This window comes from Vespula pensylvanica, chromosome 7 (genome assembly GCF_014466175.1).
Source record: "Vespula pensylvanica isolate Volc-1 chromosome 7, ASM1446617v1, whole genome shotgun sequence".
Taxonomy (NCBI): domain Eukaryota; kingdom Metazoa; phylum Arthropoda; class Insecta; order Hymenoptera; family Vespidae; genus Vespula; species Vespula pensylvanica.
Genome location: NC_057691.1, coordinates 193,251 through 216,796, shown reverse-complemented (window position 1 = coordinate 216,796; position 23,546 = coordinate 193,251). Strand labels below are relative to the sequence as shown.

At 31.0% G+C, this 23,546-nt stretch overlaps 2 protein-coding genes across 4 annotated transcripts in view; one reads left to right on the top strand and one right to left on the bottom strand.

Annotated features, from left to right (window-relative positions):
* Positions 1–36: 36 nt before the first annotated feature.
* The window catches only part of LOC122630433 (tachykinins), a 43,047-nt gene continuing 19,537 nt past the window's right edge, over positions 37–23,546 (bottom strand). Inside the window, exons 2-7 of one of the 2 annotated variants that reach the window (XM_043814919.1) lie at positions 7,637–7,826; positions 7,234–7,512; positions 6,123–6,383; positions 5,758–5,962; positions 5,148–5,384; positions 37–3,026 (exon numbers count right to left, since the gene is read on the bottom strand). In XM_043814919.1, the coding sequence (XP_043670854.1) occupies positions 3,016–3,026; positions 5,148–5,384; positions 5,758–5,962; positions 6,123–6,383; positions 7,234–7,512; positions 7,637–7,826 (1,183 nt within the window). In that variant the 3' untranslated portion in view covers positions 37–3,015. The remainder of the gene's footprint in view (positions 3,027–5,147; positions 5,385–5,757; positions 5,963–6,122; positions 6,384–7,233; positions 7,513–7,636; positions 7,827–23,546) is intronic. The other variant, XM_043814920.1, reaches the window with a different exon arrangement.
* On the top strand, positions 15,868–18,733 carry LOC122630431. Of its 2 annotated transcripts, XM_043814916.1 has the most exons (3): positions 15,868–15,943; positions 16,025–17,307; positions 17,404–18,733. In XM_043814916.1, the coding sequence occupies exons 1-3, from the start codon at positions 15,873–15,875 to the stop codon at positions 18,342–18,344; spliced, it is 2,295 nt and encodes a 764-aa protein (XP_043670851.1). In that variant the 5' UTR covers positions 15,868–15,872; the 3' UTR covers positions 18,345–18,733. The 2 variants fall into 2 exon arrangements, with proteins under 2 accessions (XP_043670851.1, XP_043670849.1); XM_043814914.1 differs by having other exon boundaries at positions 16,025–18,733.

Below are 23,546 nucleotides of genomic sequence, written 5' to 3'. Positions count from 1 at the left end.
GGGGGATGGATATAATGAATTGTATTTATTGATATGTTCTTCATTCAATTGTACGTAGACATATATTTATATAGTACATCGATATGTGTACATACATAATAATCATTTTACTAATCGTCATAATTATTCTTTGCGTTATATACACTTTTATAGTTTTTTCATCATAGCACCCAGTCAATCATTTCGCCCAAAATACAACATATTGGAACATATTTTTGCATGAATTATTTTTAATTCATTGTAGCTAACAATTAAATTTTCATATAAGATATTATATAATTAAAAAGTAAACTTGATCTACTAGATAAATTTGTAAAGAAATATTAACAGGTAAACAAAGAATCAATTTTGAACGACATGGTATATTTTAAGATTATGAATTACGTTTTAGCATAGATTAGAAAAAAACAAAGTTCATTAACATTCAATAATATGTGAGATGTATGACAGTATATTTTGCTAAATTTATTTAGGTACTATGACTCCAGTTATTTTACAACTTTTGTTACATAACAGGATATCATTAATGCATATAATAATTTATCCGAATGAAATGTTAAATAAAAGCATAATTAATAAGTAATATTACAAAAAATTAAAAAGCATGTTTTAAAGTATATTTACATATTATTGAATATAAAAAAAATTACTGAATATAAAAATATTTCTTTATAATCAGAAAATTTCAATTAAAGAATCTGTTACAGTTTAATTTCAAGAAAATGAAAAAAATATATTAGAATCTTTTGTATTATTTTATTTGTTTACCATACTTTGGTCACCAAGCATATGATAATAGTGCATCTTATTGTTAGGAGATACTTTCTTTAATCTACAATTTGTAGTTATAGAATATTGTAGGACATATTTCAACTAACTTGTCGATAGATTCATTAGCCTAATAAAGACTTTTTTCTTTCATTTTCTTTCAATGCTAGTCATTGTCGAATAAAGATTTTTCATATTTGTGCCTTAATCATAAAATATGTAAGACTATATTAGATTATGTTTAGGACTAGGATTAAGAATTAAAGTACAAAGCAATCTTGTTCCTCTTCCAGCCTAAGAAATTCGCTGATCGAGCTTACTAGAAGCATTCACCAAAAACATCCCACTTCGTAGAAGGAATAGCGATTTTTTTTTGAAGAGGTACAGAGAAAAGTAATTTGTGCATTTCAGGTACATCAGCTGCATAAGAAATGTAAAGTAGTATCACACTTATTCCATTCCATCATGTCACATCAGTTTGATATTTTTGGTAATAGTTTCCTTCAACTTCGACTCGCATTTGCTATTCTAAGAAATTATATAGGGAGGTATATAGTTCAGATTTTTTGATATTATATGAATACTAGTATAAGATAAATTCTTGCCAATATTGGTATGTTTAGGACTAAATTAGATATATAGATATTGTGTAGCATTGCAGATGACCAAAATATGATATATGTTAAAAAGAAAAATATCACTTTTGCGAGGTACACAAATATAGATATAGATATATTTAGTTTATAACATTCAGAGAAAAATATAGTTCCTATCTATCGCTACATAGGTTACTCATTTTAAACGATATGGCCAAATATCTCTATTTCTATTAGTTTAATAACTAAATTTTTCATATAAGAGTTACTAGTATTTTGGAAAAGAAATTTATTGTAACTATTTTATAAAGAATGCTATTGTTTACATACGAAAGTTATAATAATTTTTTGAAATATAAACGTATATTTTAAGCCGAATAGAAGTTGTAAAGAATATCACTACGAATTCAAAGAGTATTTACAATATAAGTATTTAGTTTATCGATATTTTATCAAATTATGATATTATGAAGTAATTATAATAATATTATTTATGACCTCTGATGTGTTTCTAGTGATTACAATTTCAAAAATGTATAAGCACAGATAAATAAAGTAAAAAAGAAATAAAAGAAAAATTGATTGCTGAATTCATCGGTTATCAGCAAAATATTTACACGAAAATTGATCACGTTAAAATTCAAAGTGCCATAACTTGATGAAATATCAATGACAAGGTACAATGTAAGTGCTGGTTGGACTCGTATTGGTATTCTCCATAACTTTTGTTAGCTTCAGATATCCATTTAAAAAAAATTGTTATGATTTTCGTATCTTGACAACAATGTCTTCTAAGAAGAAAGTGTAATATATATTACGTTTTCTCTTCGAAACGTAACAACTTCTATTTGAAACATTTATTCGTACCATAATACAGTAAGATCGGAGACATTCGAGCATATCTTTTAAAATGAAACACCTAATATTTATGTATATGTTCTTGTATGTTGTGTATATGTGTATATGTGTGTATTAAATATTTTTTTTTTTTACCATTTACTCTTATATTCATATCATTGTTATGCATGTTTGTTTAGGATTTGGGACATTCAATTGCTTTGCTATAGCCTCTTACTATATGTCTAGGAACGAAAAATAAGGTAACTTTCTCTCTCTCTCTCTCTCTGTCTAACTTTTTCATACATTCTTTCTTTTTCTCTCTCTTTCTCTCTTTAATTTTTTCATACACTCTCTCTCACTCTCACTCTTAAATAATCGGTAATCGCTCAAGTTAACGATAATACTGATATAGGCTTTTTTCAAAGTGCTTTCGCATGAACAGTCACAATTTTTTTCGTTCTTTGATTCTAGCATCTGCATTCCTTTGGGGAAATGCAAGTTAAATAAGGTGGTTCTTTTTTATTTTAGTTTTTTTCTTTTTTTTTCCTTTTTTCTTTTTGTTCTTTTTTTTTGTTCATTTTGGCGTACGAATTATCTATTATATGTTATATTGACTAGATAGTAAAGCACTACGACAAGAAAAAGAAAAAAAAAAAGAAATTTGTGCTCTAATAATTATTTCTAGTTGAAATCAACGGATTAAACTTCGCATTCGGCTCACCCTGTCCGTAATTCGCCGTTTTTGTCAGATAGGTCGACTTAACTTAAGGGAGACAGCCTGTAACGATTGTAAGGTTTACAATTGGTGCCATTACTGGGCGTCTGTAACAGAAAACAACATACGTATTAATAATTCTTTCGTATTAACAGTATATTCTACTTTTTATTATCTCTCTTCTATCAATAAATAACAACGAATCATTCGCAACATTTAATGAAAATGTATTTCTATAAAGATTATTTATTTATTTACACGAAATTCGTATCAATGAACATTTATATATATATATATATATATATATATATATATATATATATATATAAATATATATATACACATATATATATATGTATATATTACATATATACACACATATATATACATATATATTACATATATATGTAATATAGATATGTGTATGTATATATATATATATATATATATATATATATATATAAACATATATAAATATATATATTCTTTTTCAGGTAAAATTAGAAACTATTCATGTAGATTGGATCATATTCGTGTAGAATAGAAGACACAAAGTTAACTTTGAAATTCGAGTTAAGAAATTTGAGTTAAGAAATTCGATATTAAGTTAGAATTCGTAGTATCTATGAAAGTCATACATAGTTTCTTAGTCTTTAAGGCCGATTAAGAGCTTTCACATAAATTATCGAATTTCGAAAGTTTCCTTCATTGGTGGTTCATTATCAGGATATGATACCTTCATATAAACGAAACAATGGAGTTAGAGAGCTTCAAACAATACCAGCTCAAAGTATGTACCAACTTGATCATACACCCACATACACACAAAATATACGCGATGATGAAAACAGACTTTATACATATTCATACATCATACACAACACATATACATATACATACACAACGAAGGAGAAACTTTTAAAGTAGTCCTTGCGTTATTATTGTTTCGTCGTCGGTGTTCAGATAATACGCAGTTATGTGAAAATGTCACATGGTTTATATGCTTCTCCGGGTTTTCATTATGAAATAAAAAAAGAAATACTTTCGTACTCGTAAATGAAACATATATACAGATACATACATACGTTGTAAATTTCAAAATATTTTTACGATTAAACATCTGAAATCTTGTTTTCTTAAAAAATCCACTCTTAAAATAATTTAAAATGAATTAAATCATTTTATGAGTGGATCTAAAAATTGGATTTAAATTGAAAAGAATATATTTTAAAAATTTGTTTTATTTTCTTTTGTCTTTTTCTTTTTTTAAAAGAGAAAATTGAAAATATGAACAAATCTCATGCATTCTTTTTCGATTTATGTGAAATGGATGTGAGCACTTCTTGATTTCTACAACGAATAATAAATAACGAGTGAGGTAACTGATATTTTGAAATATAATCTTATTTCGGATATATTTAACAAAGAAAGAAAAAAAGGATTATTTACTTTTACCTTAATATTATTCTATATTTTCTTTTAACAAATGGCTTATTTGAATAATATATTATTTAATAAAATCGATATTACTAATCATGTAAAATATATTACAGAATCTGTAATATTCTCAAAATAAATTTTCAATTTTAACGAATAATCAATACATACATACATACATACATACATATATATATATATATGTATGAATGTTACATATGAATACTGTATAAAACGAAACGATACGAAAACAAATAAAGAATAAAAATGAAAATACGAAGATATAAATATTGTAATTTTAAACAAGCTGTTTGGTATCGATGGAGAATAAAAGATTATTTGAATATTAATGAAAAAGTTGTAAATATTTGGAATGTCAGTTAAATAAAGTTCAATAACTCCAAAGTTTGATAGAAATATAATAGAAGAGAGCTTGAAAACCTAAAGAAAATATATGCCAGTAGATGAAAAATGTTATTTCCTAAAATATTACAGAATAAAATTTAATAAATGCCGATAGAGAGAATGACAATGGCCCTTTTATTGATAATTGTTATTATTCTTATTATTCATTTTTCTTTTTTTCTGTTTTCTTTTTTTTTCTTTTTTTAGAGAAGCGACAAATTCGAGTAAGACAAGAAAGAATCATAAAAGAGCGTAATTCGTATGAAAAATCTATTTTTATAATAATTATTGAATTATTTATTTATATATCTATATATATGTATATATATATATATATATATATATATATATATATATATTTCCTTTGATTCGAACTCTAAAATTACCTAATGCTACCGTCGGGCCCGTCTTCACGTCGATCCTTTTGATGTTATCAAAGACATTTTTGAGGCTGCCGTTGTCCACGTACGGAGCCTTCGCCCATTTTTTGCCTCTCACGCCTACGAACTTTCCCCGAATCTCCCATTGTGGATTTTTCTTACCACGGATCCCGAAATATCGGTAGGGCGATCGCTTTTCAAATTGGTATGACAATATGCCGTCTCTTCTATCGTTTGTATCGCCTGCTCGAAGAAATATTTCAAGAATGGGCCATGGTCATCAAGGTTGTTAATTTTTTTTTATTTATTTATATATTCATTTATTTATATATATTATTTTCTTTTCTCTTTAGTTCCGCCATAGAAAAAATTTTAATCTAAGCGCTCTCTCTTTCTCTTCGTCTATTTTTACTTTCGTATATACCATCGATCAAAAGAATTACTCTATCCTATTTTTTTTATACCAATAAAGTATTAAGAAAAAAAAAAAGGAAAAGAAAATAACAGAGCGTCCCGAAAAACAAAAAGGTTATCAAAATTATTCTTATTTCTTATTTCTTATTTCTATATTTCTTAATTTATTTATTCATTAAATATATCCGCAGTAGAGATTTACCTTGGAATTCCGTCTGCGTTGCTTTTCCATTGATTCCATAAAGTTGTACGATGTTCCGTTTGCCTCTCATACCTTGGAAACCCATAGGTGCACGTTTGTCACCGTCCTTTTTACCCCTCATACCTTGGAAACCCATGGGCGCTCTTTTCTCGTAATCGATTGAATCCACGTAATTGTCATTGATCTCCTCCCTTCCTTGAATATCCTAAAAGTTATTGAAATCAAATTTATTTGTATGTAACCGAACGACGATTTTCCATTTTCGAAAAAAAAACAAACAAAAAAATATAAACGTAAACGTTTCTTTTGATAATTTTTAAAGTCGATATAGTAATTCATAATAACGTAAAGATTAACCAATTTACCTGTAAACCCATAATAGCACGTTTTTCTAGTTCCTCTATTATTTCATCGTAGAGAGTCTTCTTTCCTCTCATTCCCTGAAATCCCATGGGAGCTCTTTTCTCCCAGTCCATTGGGAATGCTTCCTTCTTTCCACGTATACCTTGAAATCCCATCGGCAATACCCGTTTCTCGTTTTCTTCTGGATAGTCGAACAAGTAGGTTTGCTTACCCCTCGTACCTTGGAATCCCATTGACGCTCTCTTCTCGATCTCCTCTAGTACCTATTCGAGCGTCGATCGCATTTTAGAATCATTATTGATGATTCACGTTATATATCATAAAAAACGTTATTGATCATATATGAATTACATACACAGGTAGATAGATCGATAAGTCGTCGTTCTATTATATTAATCTTGCATTACGAAACGAATTAATTATCATTTTAAGTGCCAAAAATATTTCAATCGTGAGACTGATAAATCAATAAACCACACGGACTTCGTGTCATAATATAATTCAAAAATGATGTAATTTTCGATAATTTTGTTTTAAATATGTATATATATATATATTCAGTACTTTATTAAAATAATTGGCGGAAGACTTAAACGATGAACTTTTCATATTTATTAAAAAAAACAAGATGAAGGTTTAATTGTTTTCATAGTGTGTGTGTGTGTGTGATACCACAAGTAATAACTTTCTAACGTATAGGTCTAGAGCATGAATAAATTATGTTGATATGTTTATGTGAAACATAAAAAAATTATCAATTGATACAGCCATTAAAAAAAAAGTACAGTTACATTTTTCTGATATACCAATGCATAAAAGTGCATATAAAATTATTAACGTATTATACATCGTATAACACTATTTAACTCCATAACATTTTTTTCTACTTTGAATAGTTTAGGAAATACACTTCCAGTTGCGTGGGACACCCTGGGACGCTTATATTATATTATATATATATATATATATATATATATATATATATATATATAATAACGAAATCATTCCTGCCTGATTAAATACTGGCATACATCTACGTTTACTATCGTAGCACTCAAAATATTAAACAATAAGCTCTCGCTTACAAGGTAACGATTAAATACGTATACGTACTTCTTCGAGAGATTTCTTTCCTCTCATTCCTTGAAATCCCATTGGTGCACGTTTGTAATATTCCTCATCAAACATAGCTTTCTTTCCTCTCATACCTTGAAATCCCATTGGTGCTCGCTTCTCATAAGTATCTTGAAAATAAGCATCCTCGAAATCAGGAATTAGAAAATTATTTTCTCCTCTCATGTCTTGTAATCCCATAAGTGCTCGTTTATCAGATGTTTCTACCTCATGTAGAAAATCGTCCTCGTTGATTAAATCCTTTTTCCCACGCATACCCTAAATATATTTTGCATAGAGTTAAAAAAAAAAAAAAGAATTTAAATCGAAAAACATACAAATTACTTTATTTCTTTTTTCTTTCTTTTCTTTTTCTTTTTCTTTTCGAATAAGAAAATTTTACCTGGAAACCCATGGGTGCTCTTTTAGATAGACCACCGTGCTGAATAGACGAGAGCTCATCTTTTTTACCACGCATACCTTGAAAACCCATCGGAGCACGTTTGATAGAGAGCGCATCATTCGACGACAAATCCTCAGCAAACGAAAGAACGATCGATGCTGCGAGTAAGATCAACGAGCTGATGAACATTCTGTAACAAACAATCGTCATTGTTTATTTTACATTGTTAATACTTACTTTCTGTTACAATTCAAGTAAGATATTATATCGTTACACGCGTGTTAACAAAAAAAAAAAAAAGAAAAAAAAAAGAGAAAGAGAAAAGAATCTGAAGATTCAAGTTACGTGTTTTATGAAAAAGCAAGTATCAGTAAAATCGTAATTATTTGTAAGAGAGTTACATGTTTGCTATTCGAGAACTATTTCAACCGAATTTTTTTATCAAAATCGAAAGATAGTTGATACAAAATGTCAATGATTGTGACAAAATTTTGATGTGTGTATATATATATATATATATATATATATATATATATATATATATACCTGTGTCGAAAGAACTCAATCGTTTTCTATTATTTTCATGGGGTCGAAGTTAATTCGACCAATGGCGAATGTCGTAAAAAAAATAAAAAAGAAAAGAAAAATCTAGCGTCTACAATGAACGTATAACCTTGCTCTTTTTTTTTTTATATCTCTCCTCGAATCTTTATAAGAGCTCGTTCGTATCCATGCAATTAAAGCGTTGACTCTTAACGCATTTTTTCTCTTTTTTTCTTTTTTTTCTTTTTCCTTTTTTTTTTTGCAGCGACGAACGAGATCCGACGCTCCGCTGATTGGACTCATTCGGTGAATTATTTTTAACCAACATCGTCGAGAGGATAATGATACTTCGCGTTGGATTTAATCGCGTGCCTTCGATTTTCGCATTCCTTCCGAAGAAGAAAGAATAAGTACATTCCCGTTGATCTTTCCCAAGCACGTATAAGTGTCGAGATATTCGAGAAATGTGATTTAACAAATTACTATTATTGTAATTATAAATTATAGAATCCGTGAAGCTCTCGTTCGACGATGAGAGGATGAGAGTCACGTTGAGCTCGTTAACGTGTTAATTAATTTATCGATGGGTCGAACATACCGCATTTCGATTGTCTCTCCTTAGCGTACTACAACATAGTTAAGTTAATGATCTTATTATATGAATTTATGTAATATATTTCTCTTTTGTTTTCAGATTTTTTTTAGAGTCGAATGATATGATTCGACGACGTCAACGCTGTAATGACTACAAGAAAACCGATGAAAGGTTACCACAAGACACGTCGTATAACATGCAAATATTTACGAAGTATAAACGTGGGAAGAAAAAAGAAAAAGAAAAAAAAAAACATTATTCATGCATAGAACTCTATCTCTCTCTCCGGTATGAATTTTGTATCACGACTGACTTTTCATCGTTACTGTTTCCGTTCGGAACGGTACGATGCAACGGGATAATCTTCGTGCGTGCACAAAGCATAAAATGAAGTTCCTGAAAAGAGAAGTTACGCAAGATGTAAGAATGTTTTATGTCACCTAAGATAAATTCATAATTTTTTTTATTCTTTCTATTTTCCTTTTTTCCTTTTTTCTTTTTTTTTTCTTTCTATTTTACGAGATGAAACATTTCCAAGAAATCGTCATATTTTATTAGCAACATAAATAAAAGAAAAAAGAACCGTAAACAACAAGTCGAGTTGACATCTCGTTAAAATCTACTATTAAACGGTGAACGAACCAGAGCATTTGTGAAAGGCAAAATTATTCCAAACGTTGGGAATAACGCATTGACATTTAAGTTATCTACATATTTCTTCAATCTTTCTCTCTCTCTCTCTCTCTCTCTCTCTCTCTCTCTCTCTCTCTCTCTCTCTTTCTCTTTTTCTGTCATGACTATATAAAAAATTACATTTTTATCGGGCATAGTATAGTTCTAAAAGTAAAGAACACGAATATTATCATATTCACAAATGTTCGTACATATATTATATCGCAAAAAAAGAACTTTTCTCATTTTCTCTTTATCCCGAATTATACCTACAGTTAATTAATCTGACTAAATGAAAGGCTAAAATTATACGATAGAAAAAAATGATCTAACTTCGGTTTCCTATTTCTTTTTTTTTTTTCTTTTTTCCTTTTACAAGGTACAAAAGGTTCGTTTCTCTGTAAAAAAAAAAAAAACATGTAACTCGTTAATTATTATATAACATTCAACAGATAGAAGACATAAGCTTTCGCGTGGATCACACATGTCGATTATTTCATTCAAAATTCTTTACGGTTATGACATCTGGAACATACGAAATATTTTTGATTGATAATCAGGATTTTAATCTTTCTCAATATGTTTAATATCTAAAAAAAAGTCGTAATGTTTTATATTTTTCTCTGAATTTTTATTTTTATTTATAGTTTATACACACACACAGGTCTTTATATACAATGCTCTATTTCTATCTTTGAACTCGAATAAAAATATATTTGTTTTTTCTAAAGAAAACAACGAAGTCGATAATTACACGTATCTCTTTATCAACCCTATCAATTCCATTTTCAATTATCGTACATTTCTATCTGAAAGAAACACTTCAAAAATCGTCGGTCTAACACTTTCTGAACGAAATCATAAAATAATTTCTCCTTATTATTACATAAGCTCTTATTAAACACGAGAATACGCATACGTAACATCGTAATCATTGAGTCTCTTTATTTCAAGCATGTTTTGAGAGAAAATTCAATGCGGTTGGAGAGAGAGAGAGAGAGAGAGAGATGGAAAGAGAGAGAGAGAGAGAGAGAGAGAGAGAGAGAGAGAGAGAGAGAGAGAGAGACAGCACCATTACACACCCTTAGACGAATATTCATCGGTGTTTGGGTTTCGTGTTTAGAATTATTTTTAGGATCAAAATTTCTCGTGTAAAATTTAATCATAGACAAAGTTTATATAAGGGTTGTAGTAGCACGAGCAGTTGAGGACTCTCGAGTAGCTTGCTACGTTGCTCATGTAGAATAAACGGGGCGAAAATGAGAGGGAGAGAGATAGAAGAGAAAAAGGATGACTTCGATACTCTATCGAGAAAGAGAGATGGAAGAGAGGTGAAAGAGGGTGAAATGGGGAGTCGATTGATACCATCGGTGGTATTACAACACCGTAAGAGAAGCGCTCGTTGTGAGAGCTTGTGTTTCTCGCTACGGGCCGGTCGCTCGTGTAATCGTTCTGAAAGCGAGTTTGTCCGACAGACTCTTCGATTTTAAAGTCGACGATCCAGGATTTTCTATCACGAGAGGCGTTATCGTAGTTTACTCTTTTCTTTTCTTTTTTTTTTCCTTTTCTGAAGCGTCTCCCGTTCTATTAACTAGCTATAGTTGAAACATTTAATTCGCCAACATCATATTTTATTATTATATATTATTATATATTATTTTATTATATTACTTATTACTTTATAAATTAAACACCCCATTCGTATCACACATTTCTCATATTTTGTGTTAATAAAGATGAATGAATTAGATTAATTATTATAAAGTGGCATTTGTTAACACTACTCATTTTTTTTTATGTATATTCTATTTCACATAGTTTATTTTAACGAAAATATAAAATTTTGTAATTAAATATTTTCCTATGTCATCTCGTACAATATAGGAATGCAACGCAATGCAAAGGAGTAGACTATATTAAAAAAAAATAATTATAAATAATTTTTATTAATAAACCACGTATCAGATATGTCTCAATGTATCAAATAATTAATAATAACTTTTCTTTTATTTAGCTCAAGAATTAAGTAGCAGAATACTGTATGTTGTAGGCACAGAGTCGGTGCAATCATTGAATTGGAAAGAGAATATTTAGATGCTCGGATGAATCTCTAGGTTGCAATATTTTTTGTTTTCAACGTATCTCTCAAAAGAATATGTTCTCTCTTGAGATATAAATAGCAAAGGGATATATATATATATATATATATATATATATATATATATTCAGCAATATTTCAGTGATTCGACAAAGGTCAAAGAAAAACAAAAAGAGAAGAAATAATTCATCCGTGTGCGTATGTAGATCTCTAGTTCGTATTGTTCCCAAGTTTGCGTTGTTATTTACATGGCTTGCATGTGTAACGAGAACGATGCGTGCAAAGGGATAGTATGAAGCTCTCGCACAATACGTGTTTCCCTGATTCACCCACGCCTATCATCATCAGAGAAGAACATGGACTATGTTTGCATTAACTCGTCTCGAGAAAATGGTGTCGAGTTCGATTTTTCTTTTTTTTCCTTTTCCTTTCTTTTTTCTCTTTTTTTTTTTCAATGAACCATCGTCCAACGTTCCCTGGAAAAATAGTTGCCCTTCGATCTAATGTTCTATAAAAAAAGAAAAAAAAAAACAAAAAAGAAGAAAAAGAAAAGATGCCAATCGATCGTAGCTCTAAAATATGTGTGCGTACTATCTATTTACCTTTCTCTAACAAGTCTCTCGAGAGATAATGAAAGTTAAATCGTATCGTTCAAGTATATTTATTCTTAAATTATTTTATTTTAATCCTACCGCATTGCCAGTATTTTAACTTTAATTTCAAATTATCTGGCTAAGTAAGACTTAATGCGGAGGGTCTTAACGCGAGAAAAGAAGTTCATTGCTTCCAGGCTCGATAAAGAATCCCATGTCTGCTTGTAAATGTAAGATACGACCGTCGAAAATATTCAAATTTTACCCGTTATCGTTTTAATATTCTTCGTTACTTACACTTTGATAATTAAATGTAAAAAATTATTTGAATCTTTGATCATTTCTTAAATACATTTTTCTCTAAACATTGTATATGATATGTATATCGGTTTATTTTGAATAATTAATTGAAATAATATTTAATGAACGATTTGATAATTTCATTTATTTTACCTTACATTTCAATGAATAATATTGAATTAAAGAAATTCTTTCATTCTTTCATTTATTCCTGAATTAATATTCCAAAGAAAAAAATTTGTTCTCTCTCCTTCTCCCTCTCATTAAGGATGAATCAAGCGGACTGTTAAATCCGAACATAATTCGATTATCACGGATTCCTTTCCGTGCGAACGAAGAACACCGTGTAGGCAGAGAATAGGGCGTGACTTTATGGCGAAACATAAAGCAAGGTTAGACGGCAGAACTCTGATAAATACGTTTGTGACTGCGAAGCAGCAAGTAAATCGCACGTGTGTCGTTTTACTTGCGGCATACATTGAATAGCGATGGGAGTTTCGACCGAATCAAATTTCCAGAACATCAGGAACGTAGGTAGAGGATCGCCGAGGGTGGAATCCTCGTATGCAATTTCGGCTGCTTGTCTTCTGTATATCTGCAAATGCATAAACGCTTATACCAACACGATATTTGTTCGAATAATCAACGAAGACGAACTCTTGCTAACAAGGTGAAACTTCAAGGCGAGGAAAAGAAAAAGGAGAGATACGTTAGAACGTTAGAGAAAGAAGAAGTAAGTAACGTTAGAACTCGTAAGTAATAATTATATACAGTTTTATCGAAATTATTTTTCTATTATTGTATAGATAATAAAGGACACGAACACGCGAAACGATGAAGTGGCATGAGAGATGGATGATATAATTAATCATAGGATACAGCGAAGATAATTACATATCGTCTCGATTAACGAGATATATTACATTAAAGGTTGACCTATGAGGAAGGAAAAGCGGCTACGCAAACAATTCGTATACAACGTTGTTCCCGATCTCGCAATGGCGAGTTAATTTCGTTAACGATTTTCGCTAGAGCAGTGGCCTAGATTAAAATACGAATTCTTTAGTACGATTTAATCGGATACAATTAGTTAAAAAGAGAATAAGAGAGAGAGAATGAGAGAGAGAGAGAGAGAGAGAGAGAGAGAGAGAGAGAGAGAGAGAGAAAGTATTTACAATAATACAATAAACGAAGAGCATCAGTCTCTTTATCTTTTTTGTCTTTGCATTTGTCTTTTTTTCTTCTTCCGGTAGTATGAACACATTTATCAAATTATAATCACGCCCATCCGGGAAACGTTGAACAAGTACACTATTTTATAGCTGGGCAAGATTTAAAAATACTCTCGTAGAGCATCACTTCAACTCGTTGCTCCTTTTTCGAGTAAACGGCAATCAATCTTATCGTTCAGTTACGTTCTCCCAGCTGACCACGCAGCAGAAATTAAGGATGATCTTTATCTATAGTACTTAACTCTCTGTCTCTCGAGTACGTATGTAATAGTTGGAGTTAGATATTTTATACTTATCGGACAAGTGGTCGATCAGCGAAAACGATTTGTCACAAAAAGTGCTCGTAAGCGATTGCAAAGAGAGCCTTTTTACGATCTTGAAAAAGAAATCGACGAAAGACAAGCTAGTCATTCGTGGTTTCCTTTTTTTTTTTTTTTTAATGCGATTTATTACATTGACACATGTATTAAAACTTGGTTTAGGTGTCGAGCAAACATGAAAATATGACATATGTACAATATATACGTATTATATATGATTTACGTCATATGTGAATACATATAGATGGTAAACATGTAACTACACGTAGTAATATAGTTATATATAAATGAGCTCTCCTTGACTGATTACCGATATATATATACACACATACATGTATGTGTATGTGTGTGTGTACCTACAAAACTAAAAGTAAAAGAGTGCCCAAGCCGTTTCTCATGTACTTGTATCTTACTATACCTGAGAGACAGAAAATAGCTTACATATTTATCGAACAAGTGAGCTTTACCTTTACCGTCAGCGAGGTCACCTCATCTTCCGGTTATAGGGTTAAATGTCACTCAGCTTAGAAGGTTCGCTCATTAACGAGCATAGCCAACGAAATTTCTTCCATAACTCTAATATTACATTTTAATTCTATGAAAGCTTGGATAAAAGAAAAGATCGATAGAATCGTTCCGATTAACCACCTGTAGGAACAATCTATCAAGGAATATTAAAAACTGTAAAAAGAAAAAAGAGAAAGAACTAATGTTAGCTTATTAAGTTATTTTCATTTGTCGGAGTTGTTAGTTTCACGATAGACAATTATGATAAAAGATTTAATAAATCAAGCTTATCTTTTACTAAAATATCTGATCAAAATTTATTAAAATTTCTTTCGAATTTCCGTTATTCTCATTTTTGTCAAAAAAAAAAAAAAAAGAAAAAAGAAAAAAGAAAAAAAAACGAAAGAAAAAACCAAGCTCGTTCCGAAAAGTAACTTTCCATTTATTCACGCGTTACTTTAATCGACTTGGAAAGTTGTTAACAAAGTTTGATACCGATTTTCTTTTTCTTTTACTTTTCATTCTTCTTCGAACCGTTCGATATTTCATGGAGAACTCAATGAACTCAGGAGCATCTTAGCTTGATTTTCATACACTTTTCACTTTATGTTCTACGTTAGACATTCTCTTTTTTTTAATTCTTTTTTTCTGTCATTTTTTTTTATAGCAAGGATGTGGGATTCCTTCTTTATAGGTTACGGCACGCGTCGACGAACGATTACTGGAAAGACGCATTTTGCAATCGTTGGCCTATATTCGCAGAAGGGTTTTTAATAACGCAATAGATGCACTTTATGCAACAAGCAAGAATTAGTTTTAAAAACTCATTTTTAAACTAAAGAGTATTTTTCTAATTTACATATATATATATATATAATATTTATTAATACTTGACAAAGTTTAGATAAGAAAATTTTCGTAAGAATAATTTAAATGTATTAATGAAATTGTAAAACAAACGTTCTACTCCGTACGTAAATTAGATACGTATGTGATACATGAAATATCTAAGAATTAATTCCTTTAATATTAAATTATCTTATGAAATAACGATAATAAATTTCTATTAAATCCGAAAAATTTGTCGATTGGATCGATAGATCAATCGATTTTTAAGTTTAAGAACAAAAATCGAACTTCGATCAGTCCAACGTCAAACATACATATGCATAACCTAATATCACAGTCGTCTGTTCAGACCTTAACACGCATCCTTTTGATCTTAACAGCGATCCTGATAACCACGATCCAAAGGATTTTACGCTAAGCAAGCAAAGGATGTTCCTCGAAGGACGCTCAAAAAGATGGCATCTCGTAGAGAGGTCAGTTGATGGAGGTTACCAACTTTCGTCGGGGAGAGTCAATTAAATAGGTCAATGGCCCAACCAACGGTGGAGGTGACTCATTCGGAGAAAAAAGAGAAGGACGATTGTGAGGAAGAGATCAGGTGGTTTGACAATTACGAAAGACAATTAAGAACAGAGGCGACTGAGAGTTTAAAGAGAGAAGATTTTTTGAATTACTTCAGGTATATCCAAAGGAACTATTGTCGTGAAATCAGCAGCGAGGACGATTACAGAAGCAGCTCAGTTAGGGAACTCGAGAATGTCAGACGTTCGGTTAGAGGTGTCAAGGGAAAAAGAATGAAGTCCTCGCGAACTAAGCAAGGTTTCGGGTCACGGCACAGGAAGGCAAGACCCAAGAGGAAAAAAAACGAGGACTATAGCGAGCCCTGTTGTCCATTGGAAAGGACAGACGTTGATTGCGACATTCAGCCACTTTCTGGTTATCCATGCGTGAACAAATCGCATCGTCCTAAAGTGACGTATCCAAGTTCGAGATTAATCAGACGTCATTCTAGTCGTCTGGTTTCTCCAAAATTGTATAGTCGATATATAAAAAGGGATTTGACAAGAGACTATCCAGGTAATATCGATATCAAGGTTATCCACGACTGGCCTGATATTGGAACTGATCAACGAGTTCCAAGATCGAAAGACAAGGTATATCGTTTGGAGACTCGAAAGATAGTTCAGAGGGACAGTTTCGAGGAGAGTTTGAGAAAACGATCGACCGATTCAATTTACATAAATCCACGCTTCGACCCTAACCTCAATCACGAGGAAGCAGCAGCGGTGAACAGTAGAAAGGAGTTGGAGGTCCATCGTTACGTCGATAAAATGAACGAGAGCTCGTTTCAGAAGAGATTGAGCGGCGGTAGTAATTTCAGTGGTTCGACCAATAACCAATATTGTCCTCGGCTCAACGGACCCTGTTCTTGCGAAGAGGAGACAAACAAATCGAGAAATTTCAACTGCGAGAAAGACGTACTGTCGTCGTCTAAGAGAAAAGAGGAGAAGAAAATTTGTGAGAAGAACTTCGATTGGATTTTTAAAGATCCACCGTGTACCAAGTCCAAGCCACGATATCCTTCCTCTCGAAGTTTTAGCAGTCTCTCTTCTACACGATCGACCAAGGGAGTTACCTTCGATAAAAAATTGACGGAAATGCCAATTTTCGAAAGGACACCTTGTCAAATTCCAAGATCATCTAGAAAAAGCGACAAATCGTCTTTCATTGAAAAGAAAGTACATTACGAGCCAAAATGTATAAGAATGAGCGATCTTAGAAAAGACGAGGAAGACTTTTGTTACGTCTGTGAAAACAAAAAAATCGATAATATAAGAAATCGAAAGCTGTGTAAGTTGGTACGAAGCAAGGAGGGAAAGGTATTGATGAAATGTTGCTGTTCCGACAACGAACAAGAAAACAACACGAAATGCAATGACTGTTGTTGTTGTCCTGAAAATCGTAAGCAGTTCCAAGCTCGTCAAAAATGCGACATTTCGACGACCTACGAGAAATATCCGGAGGATAAGAATTACTTACCTACGAACTCTCTTTCAGGTAACAATTTTCGAATTGATTCGTCAGACAAACCTGCAGAAAATATCTGCAAAAGGAAGGAGGATTTATCTCTAAAAACACCGTTTCTTGATCATTGGAAGAAATGTAACGAACGTTTGAAGGAAGTCAGCGAGGATTACGAGAAATTGTCTACCAATTTAAAGACCATGCGAGACATTTGCTATCGTCGTAATAAAACTAGAAGGAAAACCGACGGATCTTATCCGTCTGGAAAAGATTCGTCCTTCGGTGAGCTAAGAGATTCACCGAAAAGAACGATCGACGTTCGTTCTTCCTTTCGACCGAACGAAATCGAGGAAAACAATGATTGCGATTGTAGAGAGTTCTTTCGTGAAACCTTACAATACCCGTACGACCGTTATGGAAGATCCATGAAACGACACGAAACGAAACACGATACGAAGTCGAAGAAAAAACTTGAAAAGGATTCGATTAGGAAGCTTGAGGGCTTTTGCGATAGAGTCAAAACTCTGAATCGATCTCTCGATACAAGGAAAGGGAATCCAGAGAGCAAAGCTTTAAACGAGAATCGTTTACACCAAGAATGTCGGTACGACAGTGAAACGAGCGTTCAAGAATTATGGAGACCTATCAAAATGAATAATATTTCGCGAAAAGAGTGGCCATGTAATACGGTTGATCTTAGGATCGTCAAGCCAAAGAATAGTTCTGGTAAAACGAGTCTCGAAAAGATTTTAATATATCCACCCGATGATGTAACTGGTCCACCCTTGACACTCTTTAAAAATTCCTCGAATATCAGCTGTCAGGTTAAGGGTAACGAGGATAATGGTTACAGATACAACGTTACCTACGTTCAAAAATTCATTAGTCCTATTTGGCGGCCGGAGGTCGAATGTCCAAGTAACAAGATTCGTCATAGGAGAGACGAATGTGATTGTTCGTCGGATTATGGCTGATATTTTTGTCGTTTTTATCACGTTCTTTGTCCTATGAAGAATATGAGAATTATTTTATACCGATCCTAACTGTGTGACGACAGGCATAACATCGGAAAATATATCTCGGTTAGAAGCGAGAACTTGATCAAAAATTGAAAATACCAAAAGAATTAGATCTCGAATTGTAATTGATAGTAGATTTAATTTATCTTGGCATTTTAAGGCTTTCTGATAATTTTTAAATATACGTTTGTGATATTTTTATAATGTCTTTTAATTTTCTACGTAATTTTATGTTTCGTTTGATCAGAGAAGTATCGATCCAACCGGTCTAAATGTTTAATTTGCAATTTAACATAGAAAATGGTTTTGCAAGGATATTTAATGTATCAAAAGGAAATGTAATAAAAAATATTATACGCTAAACTTCAAAATCTTCTTCTTGTTTCTTTTTTTTTCTTTCTTTTTTAGTCCTGACAATTACCTAGATAAATTAATTCTAATGAAATAATGATTAGCTATCGAATTGATTTAAATTCACGGATTTGATGAATTTTAATTACATCTTAATTTGACATCTCCTGTTTGGTAAGAAAGATCATGGAATAATTACTTTGGTATAAACGAAACGTGACGAACTTAAAAGCTTTGTTACTGGCTTAAACGCGTGCAACTTATTTCGTTATACCTTAAGGACACGTTCTTCGAAATCTCGACTTTCTCACTTTCTCCCACTTATCATTCTCCCATTTACATATATGAATCTCCGTGATTGTTCCAGGAATATAATAACAACATAGAAAACGTTATCTAAATACTTAAAGGGGATGTTTCAAACCGTTAGGAAAATCCTGAGTTTTACTTTACGTGATAAAAATTCGTTTGTAAATTTTCCAAATATTCGATGTAAACATAACCAAGATTATAACGTGCCTTTGTTAAACACATAAAAAAATAATACATTGAAAATGTGAAATAAAATTGTAACATGCGAGGTTGTACTTTTGATAAGAGCAAATAATCGCTTCTAGAATCTTTTGAAAGGATATCTAACGGTTGATTTTTATTCTTTTCTTTTTTTAATTATTCTACGATTTGAATCTGTATATACACGTATATACACGCGTATGTATGTATGTATATATATGTATATATGTATATATATTTTGTCGTCTACAAGCTCATTATACTTCAAATAGAATTGTGAGTAATAGTGTTTGAATTTCACAGATAATAAGAATAATTATTGCATAAATTAATTTTAATTCATGAATTAAATAAAATTGTTATTTATGATACAAGACCGTAGAATTATGATTTCTATGCACACGCATGATTCAAAAACACGTTACTCGAAACGTCCTTGAAAGAATCGATCTTTCGGAGGTACTAGAGAAAAAGGTAAACATTCGCGAAGCTGTACTTACTACGATCCCTGCCTTGTTTTCTTACAAGATTTCTGTCTTCGAATAGGACATCAGGGATACATATTCCCTTCCTTTATAACTTTACTTCTTTCCGAAGAGAAAGCAAAACAAATCTGATACGATCGTTTCGTCTTTTATATTTCCAGTTAATTTATTACTAATGAATGAATCGTGTAACGTTATTACAAATAGAAATTGGTTAATTGACAATTAATGGTTGACTATTAGCGAACTTCGAAACATTTTTTTGTTTGTTTTTCCTCTCTCTCTCTCTCTCTCTCTCTCTCTCTCTCTCTCTCTCTCTCTCTCTCTCTCGTTTTATATTTTTTTTATTTCAACAAATGGAACTGATAAAAATAATTATAATATATGCTCACTATTATAATAATTAATTTCGATCATTAAATTTTTGATAACGATATTGTTATTGTGCGTTATTAATACACTTTTCCGTTCGTTCGTTTTTAACGAGAATAATAAAGTGTAGTCGAGTGGAAAAAATAAAAAAGCATAGGTACACTAGCAGCCCATTTACCATTCGTTATCACGTCGGTAGAGAACGAGAGAATAAAAAAGAAAAAAATAGAAAAAAAAAACCAACAAAACAAAAAACAGAAGATTCAAAGCAGTACGTGAACGACATCAAACGGATATGTTATCGCGCGATCTACATTCACGAACGATATTAAAAACTTTCCGAGTCAGGAAGGTGCAATAAGAAAATATCCAACAACGAGTTGACATCGTCGTCATTGTCCTCGGCCAATTGAAGTGATCGCGAATATTATTTAACCATTAATTAATTTCCACGTTTCATCTAGCTCTTCGTAATAACTGCAATAAATATCGTCATAACGATAATACCAAAGAAGAAAGAAAGAAAAAAATAAAGAAATCAGAACGATTTCTTTCGAAATGTTCGAAATGTTTGAGTAAAAATTAAATTAAATTGAAAAAAAATACATTATATAAAAGTACTAACAATAAATAAATAATATAATATATGATATATACATATACATATACATATATATATATATAAAGTATAAAATATATACACACATACATATATATATATACGTGTGTGTGTGTGTGTGTGTGTGCGCGCGCGCGCGCGTGTGCGTGTGTGTGTGTGTGTGTAAGTTAAATAGCGACACGTTTAAAAGGAAGAGGAAAAAACTGGAAACTAAATGACATCTTCCATCGATGTATTAAAAAGCTTGTGAATGAAAAAACTGAAAAAAGAAAATAAAAGATTCACTTCTCGGATTTTCTTCGCCTTGTATTTTCGTCTAACTCACGAGATAAACGAATAAGTGATGCTTTTTACGTACCTAAATGCGCATTCAATTTACGACCTTTTAAAAGAAAAACCGCAGGTAAAATAAAGTGTACGCGCAAGCATATGTAAGCACCGTCGTTGTGAATTCTTTTTTGCTTTTTTTTTTTTTTTCTTTTTTTTTCTACCTAGTACATCGTAAATACGTTCTATTGTACATCGTCGACGAGATAGCGATAAAAGCTTCGATACTATATTTGACGTTTCAACGATGCGTAATCGATATTCTTGATTTTTCAATAAATAAGACGCGTACGAAAACACACAGACACGCTACTGGGCGATCGATCGTGGAAATCATTATTAAACGTAGCTTATTTCCTTTTGGCGTGTGGGCGTTCCAACGAAAACGAATTTCGTTGGGATCCTTTGTTATTATCTGAGTAATATCCTGCGTGAGTCGTTTATAAATGTAATAAAAAAATTGCCAAATATTTATTTGGTAAAATCGATATTGTATCAAAGCATTTAAATTTGTTTCAACATCGATGAGCGTGCATGCGTGCGTGTATGTGTATGTGTGGTGTGCGTATATGCGTTTTCTTTTTTTTTTGTTTTTTTATATATAAAATCGACAGAACGTTTTATAAATTGAAAAAACATTTAACAAAGCAACTTTAATAATTTTGTCTTAACTAATCATCAATTTATTGATCTGACGATAGTAAGAAGAAACCTTTTAAAAAGAAGGTTATTAGTTTTTTTTTTTTTTTTTTTTTTTTATAATTTTAACAAAACGTTTCATTTTTTAATTATCCTTGTGTCTATTATATTTTTAAATAGCTTTCTATTTATCTAATAAATTAACACAATAAAAATTTAAGAGAGAGAAAGAATCTAAAAATCCAATCATCTTTATACATATACATATATATTTATATAAATATATATATATATTATTATACATATACATATATATATACTATAATTATATATATTATAAAAATATATAAAATTTTACAACATATATAAAATTAACAAAATGTCATTTTAATTAGATAATTTTCATATCTTTATTTGAACTAATCGTAAATGAATTGTTTCAGCAAAGGTGAAAAGTAGCCTTTAAAGAAACTAGTCATCTCATTCTTTTTTTTTCTTTATCTCTACCTTTCTCTTTCTCTCTCTCTCTCTCTTTTATTTTCTTTTTTATTTCTTTACTTCTTCAAAAAAGTAAGGAGAACAGAATTTCTCTCAATTAACCCAAGACGCCCATATTCTCCAATTAAACTTTTACAAAAGATAAGTTGGAATTGAATATACACATACACATATATAAAATTATATGTATTTGTTATATATACATATATACCGAGCTAGTAGTGATCACGGAGGGACAAAACTCATTACTTGTTTTTAGATCCTTTTTAGATCTATGATGATCAGAATAATGGCAACGACGAAGAAAGAGAGAGAAATGAGAGAGAGAGAAGAGAGAGAGAGAGAGAGAGAGAGAGAGAGAGAGAGAGAGAGAGAGAGATAGGGGAAAGAGGGAGAAAGAGAGAGGGAGAAAGAGAGAGAAAGAGAGGAGAGAGAAAGAGAGAGAGAGAGAGATTCATAAGTTAATTTACAATTATCAATGTGAAACTTTACATCGACTTCGATACAATATATCTTCGAGTTTTCAAACTTTATCTCTTATGAATAATTATTTATTAGTAAGATAAAACAAAAATATTAATGAGTAACGATTTAGAATTTCAGTAATTAGTTCAATAATTAGTTTATTTAATCAGTTATAATTTAAATATAATTAGTTGACAAATAAAAATATGCAAGAAAACTTTAAGTAGGTACGTAAGAAAAATCATTCTGATATATTAATAATTTATATAATTTAACTAAAATAGTTTTGTCTCTGATAAAAATGTATCCAGACAACGTTAACAACAAATTTTGTGAAAAGACATTTAAACTATCACGATTAGTAAGATGTGCAAGCAGTTTGTGGTAAAAAAAGAAAAAAAAAAGAGAGAGAAAAAAAACAGCTGATCGGATTTAAATTCTTTTCGTTCTACGATAAATTCAAGCAACCTTCAGGAACTGGAATGAGAAAAGGATAGGAGTGGAGGAAGGGGCAAATGTAAAATCCTATGCGTATGTCCATCCTGAAACTGGGAATAGGTCGAACGAGGATAGAATCGACAGTGATAGATATATACACGTACCATTGTAAAAATAAAAGTATGTTTGCTCTGTCCCAACGGAATAAAATATATCTACGCGTAAATGCATTTACGTGTTACGTTCGAGAACGAGAAAATCGTTCCTAACGGGATTTATTTCTATGAAATCTTACTTTCCAATAGAGTATAAGTAATATTTTGTCAACAAAAACAAAAAAGAACAAAATGTCATTCTGTATCATTAGAATGTAATAGGCATTTGAAATACACACACATATATATATATATATATATATATATATATGCATGTATGTATGTATGTATGTAT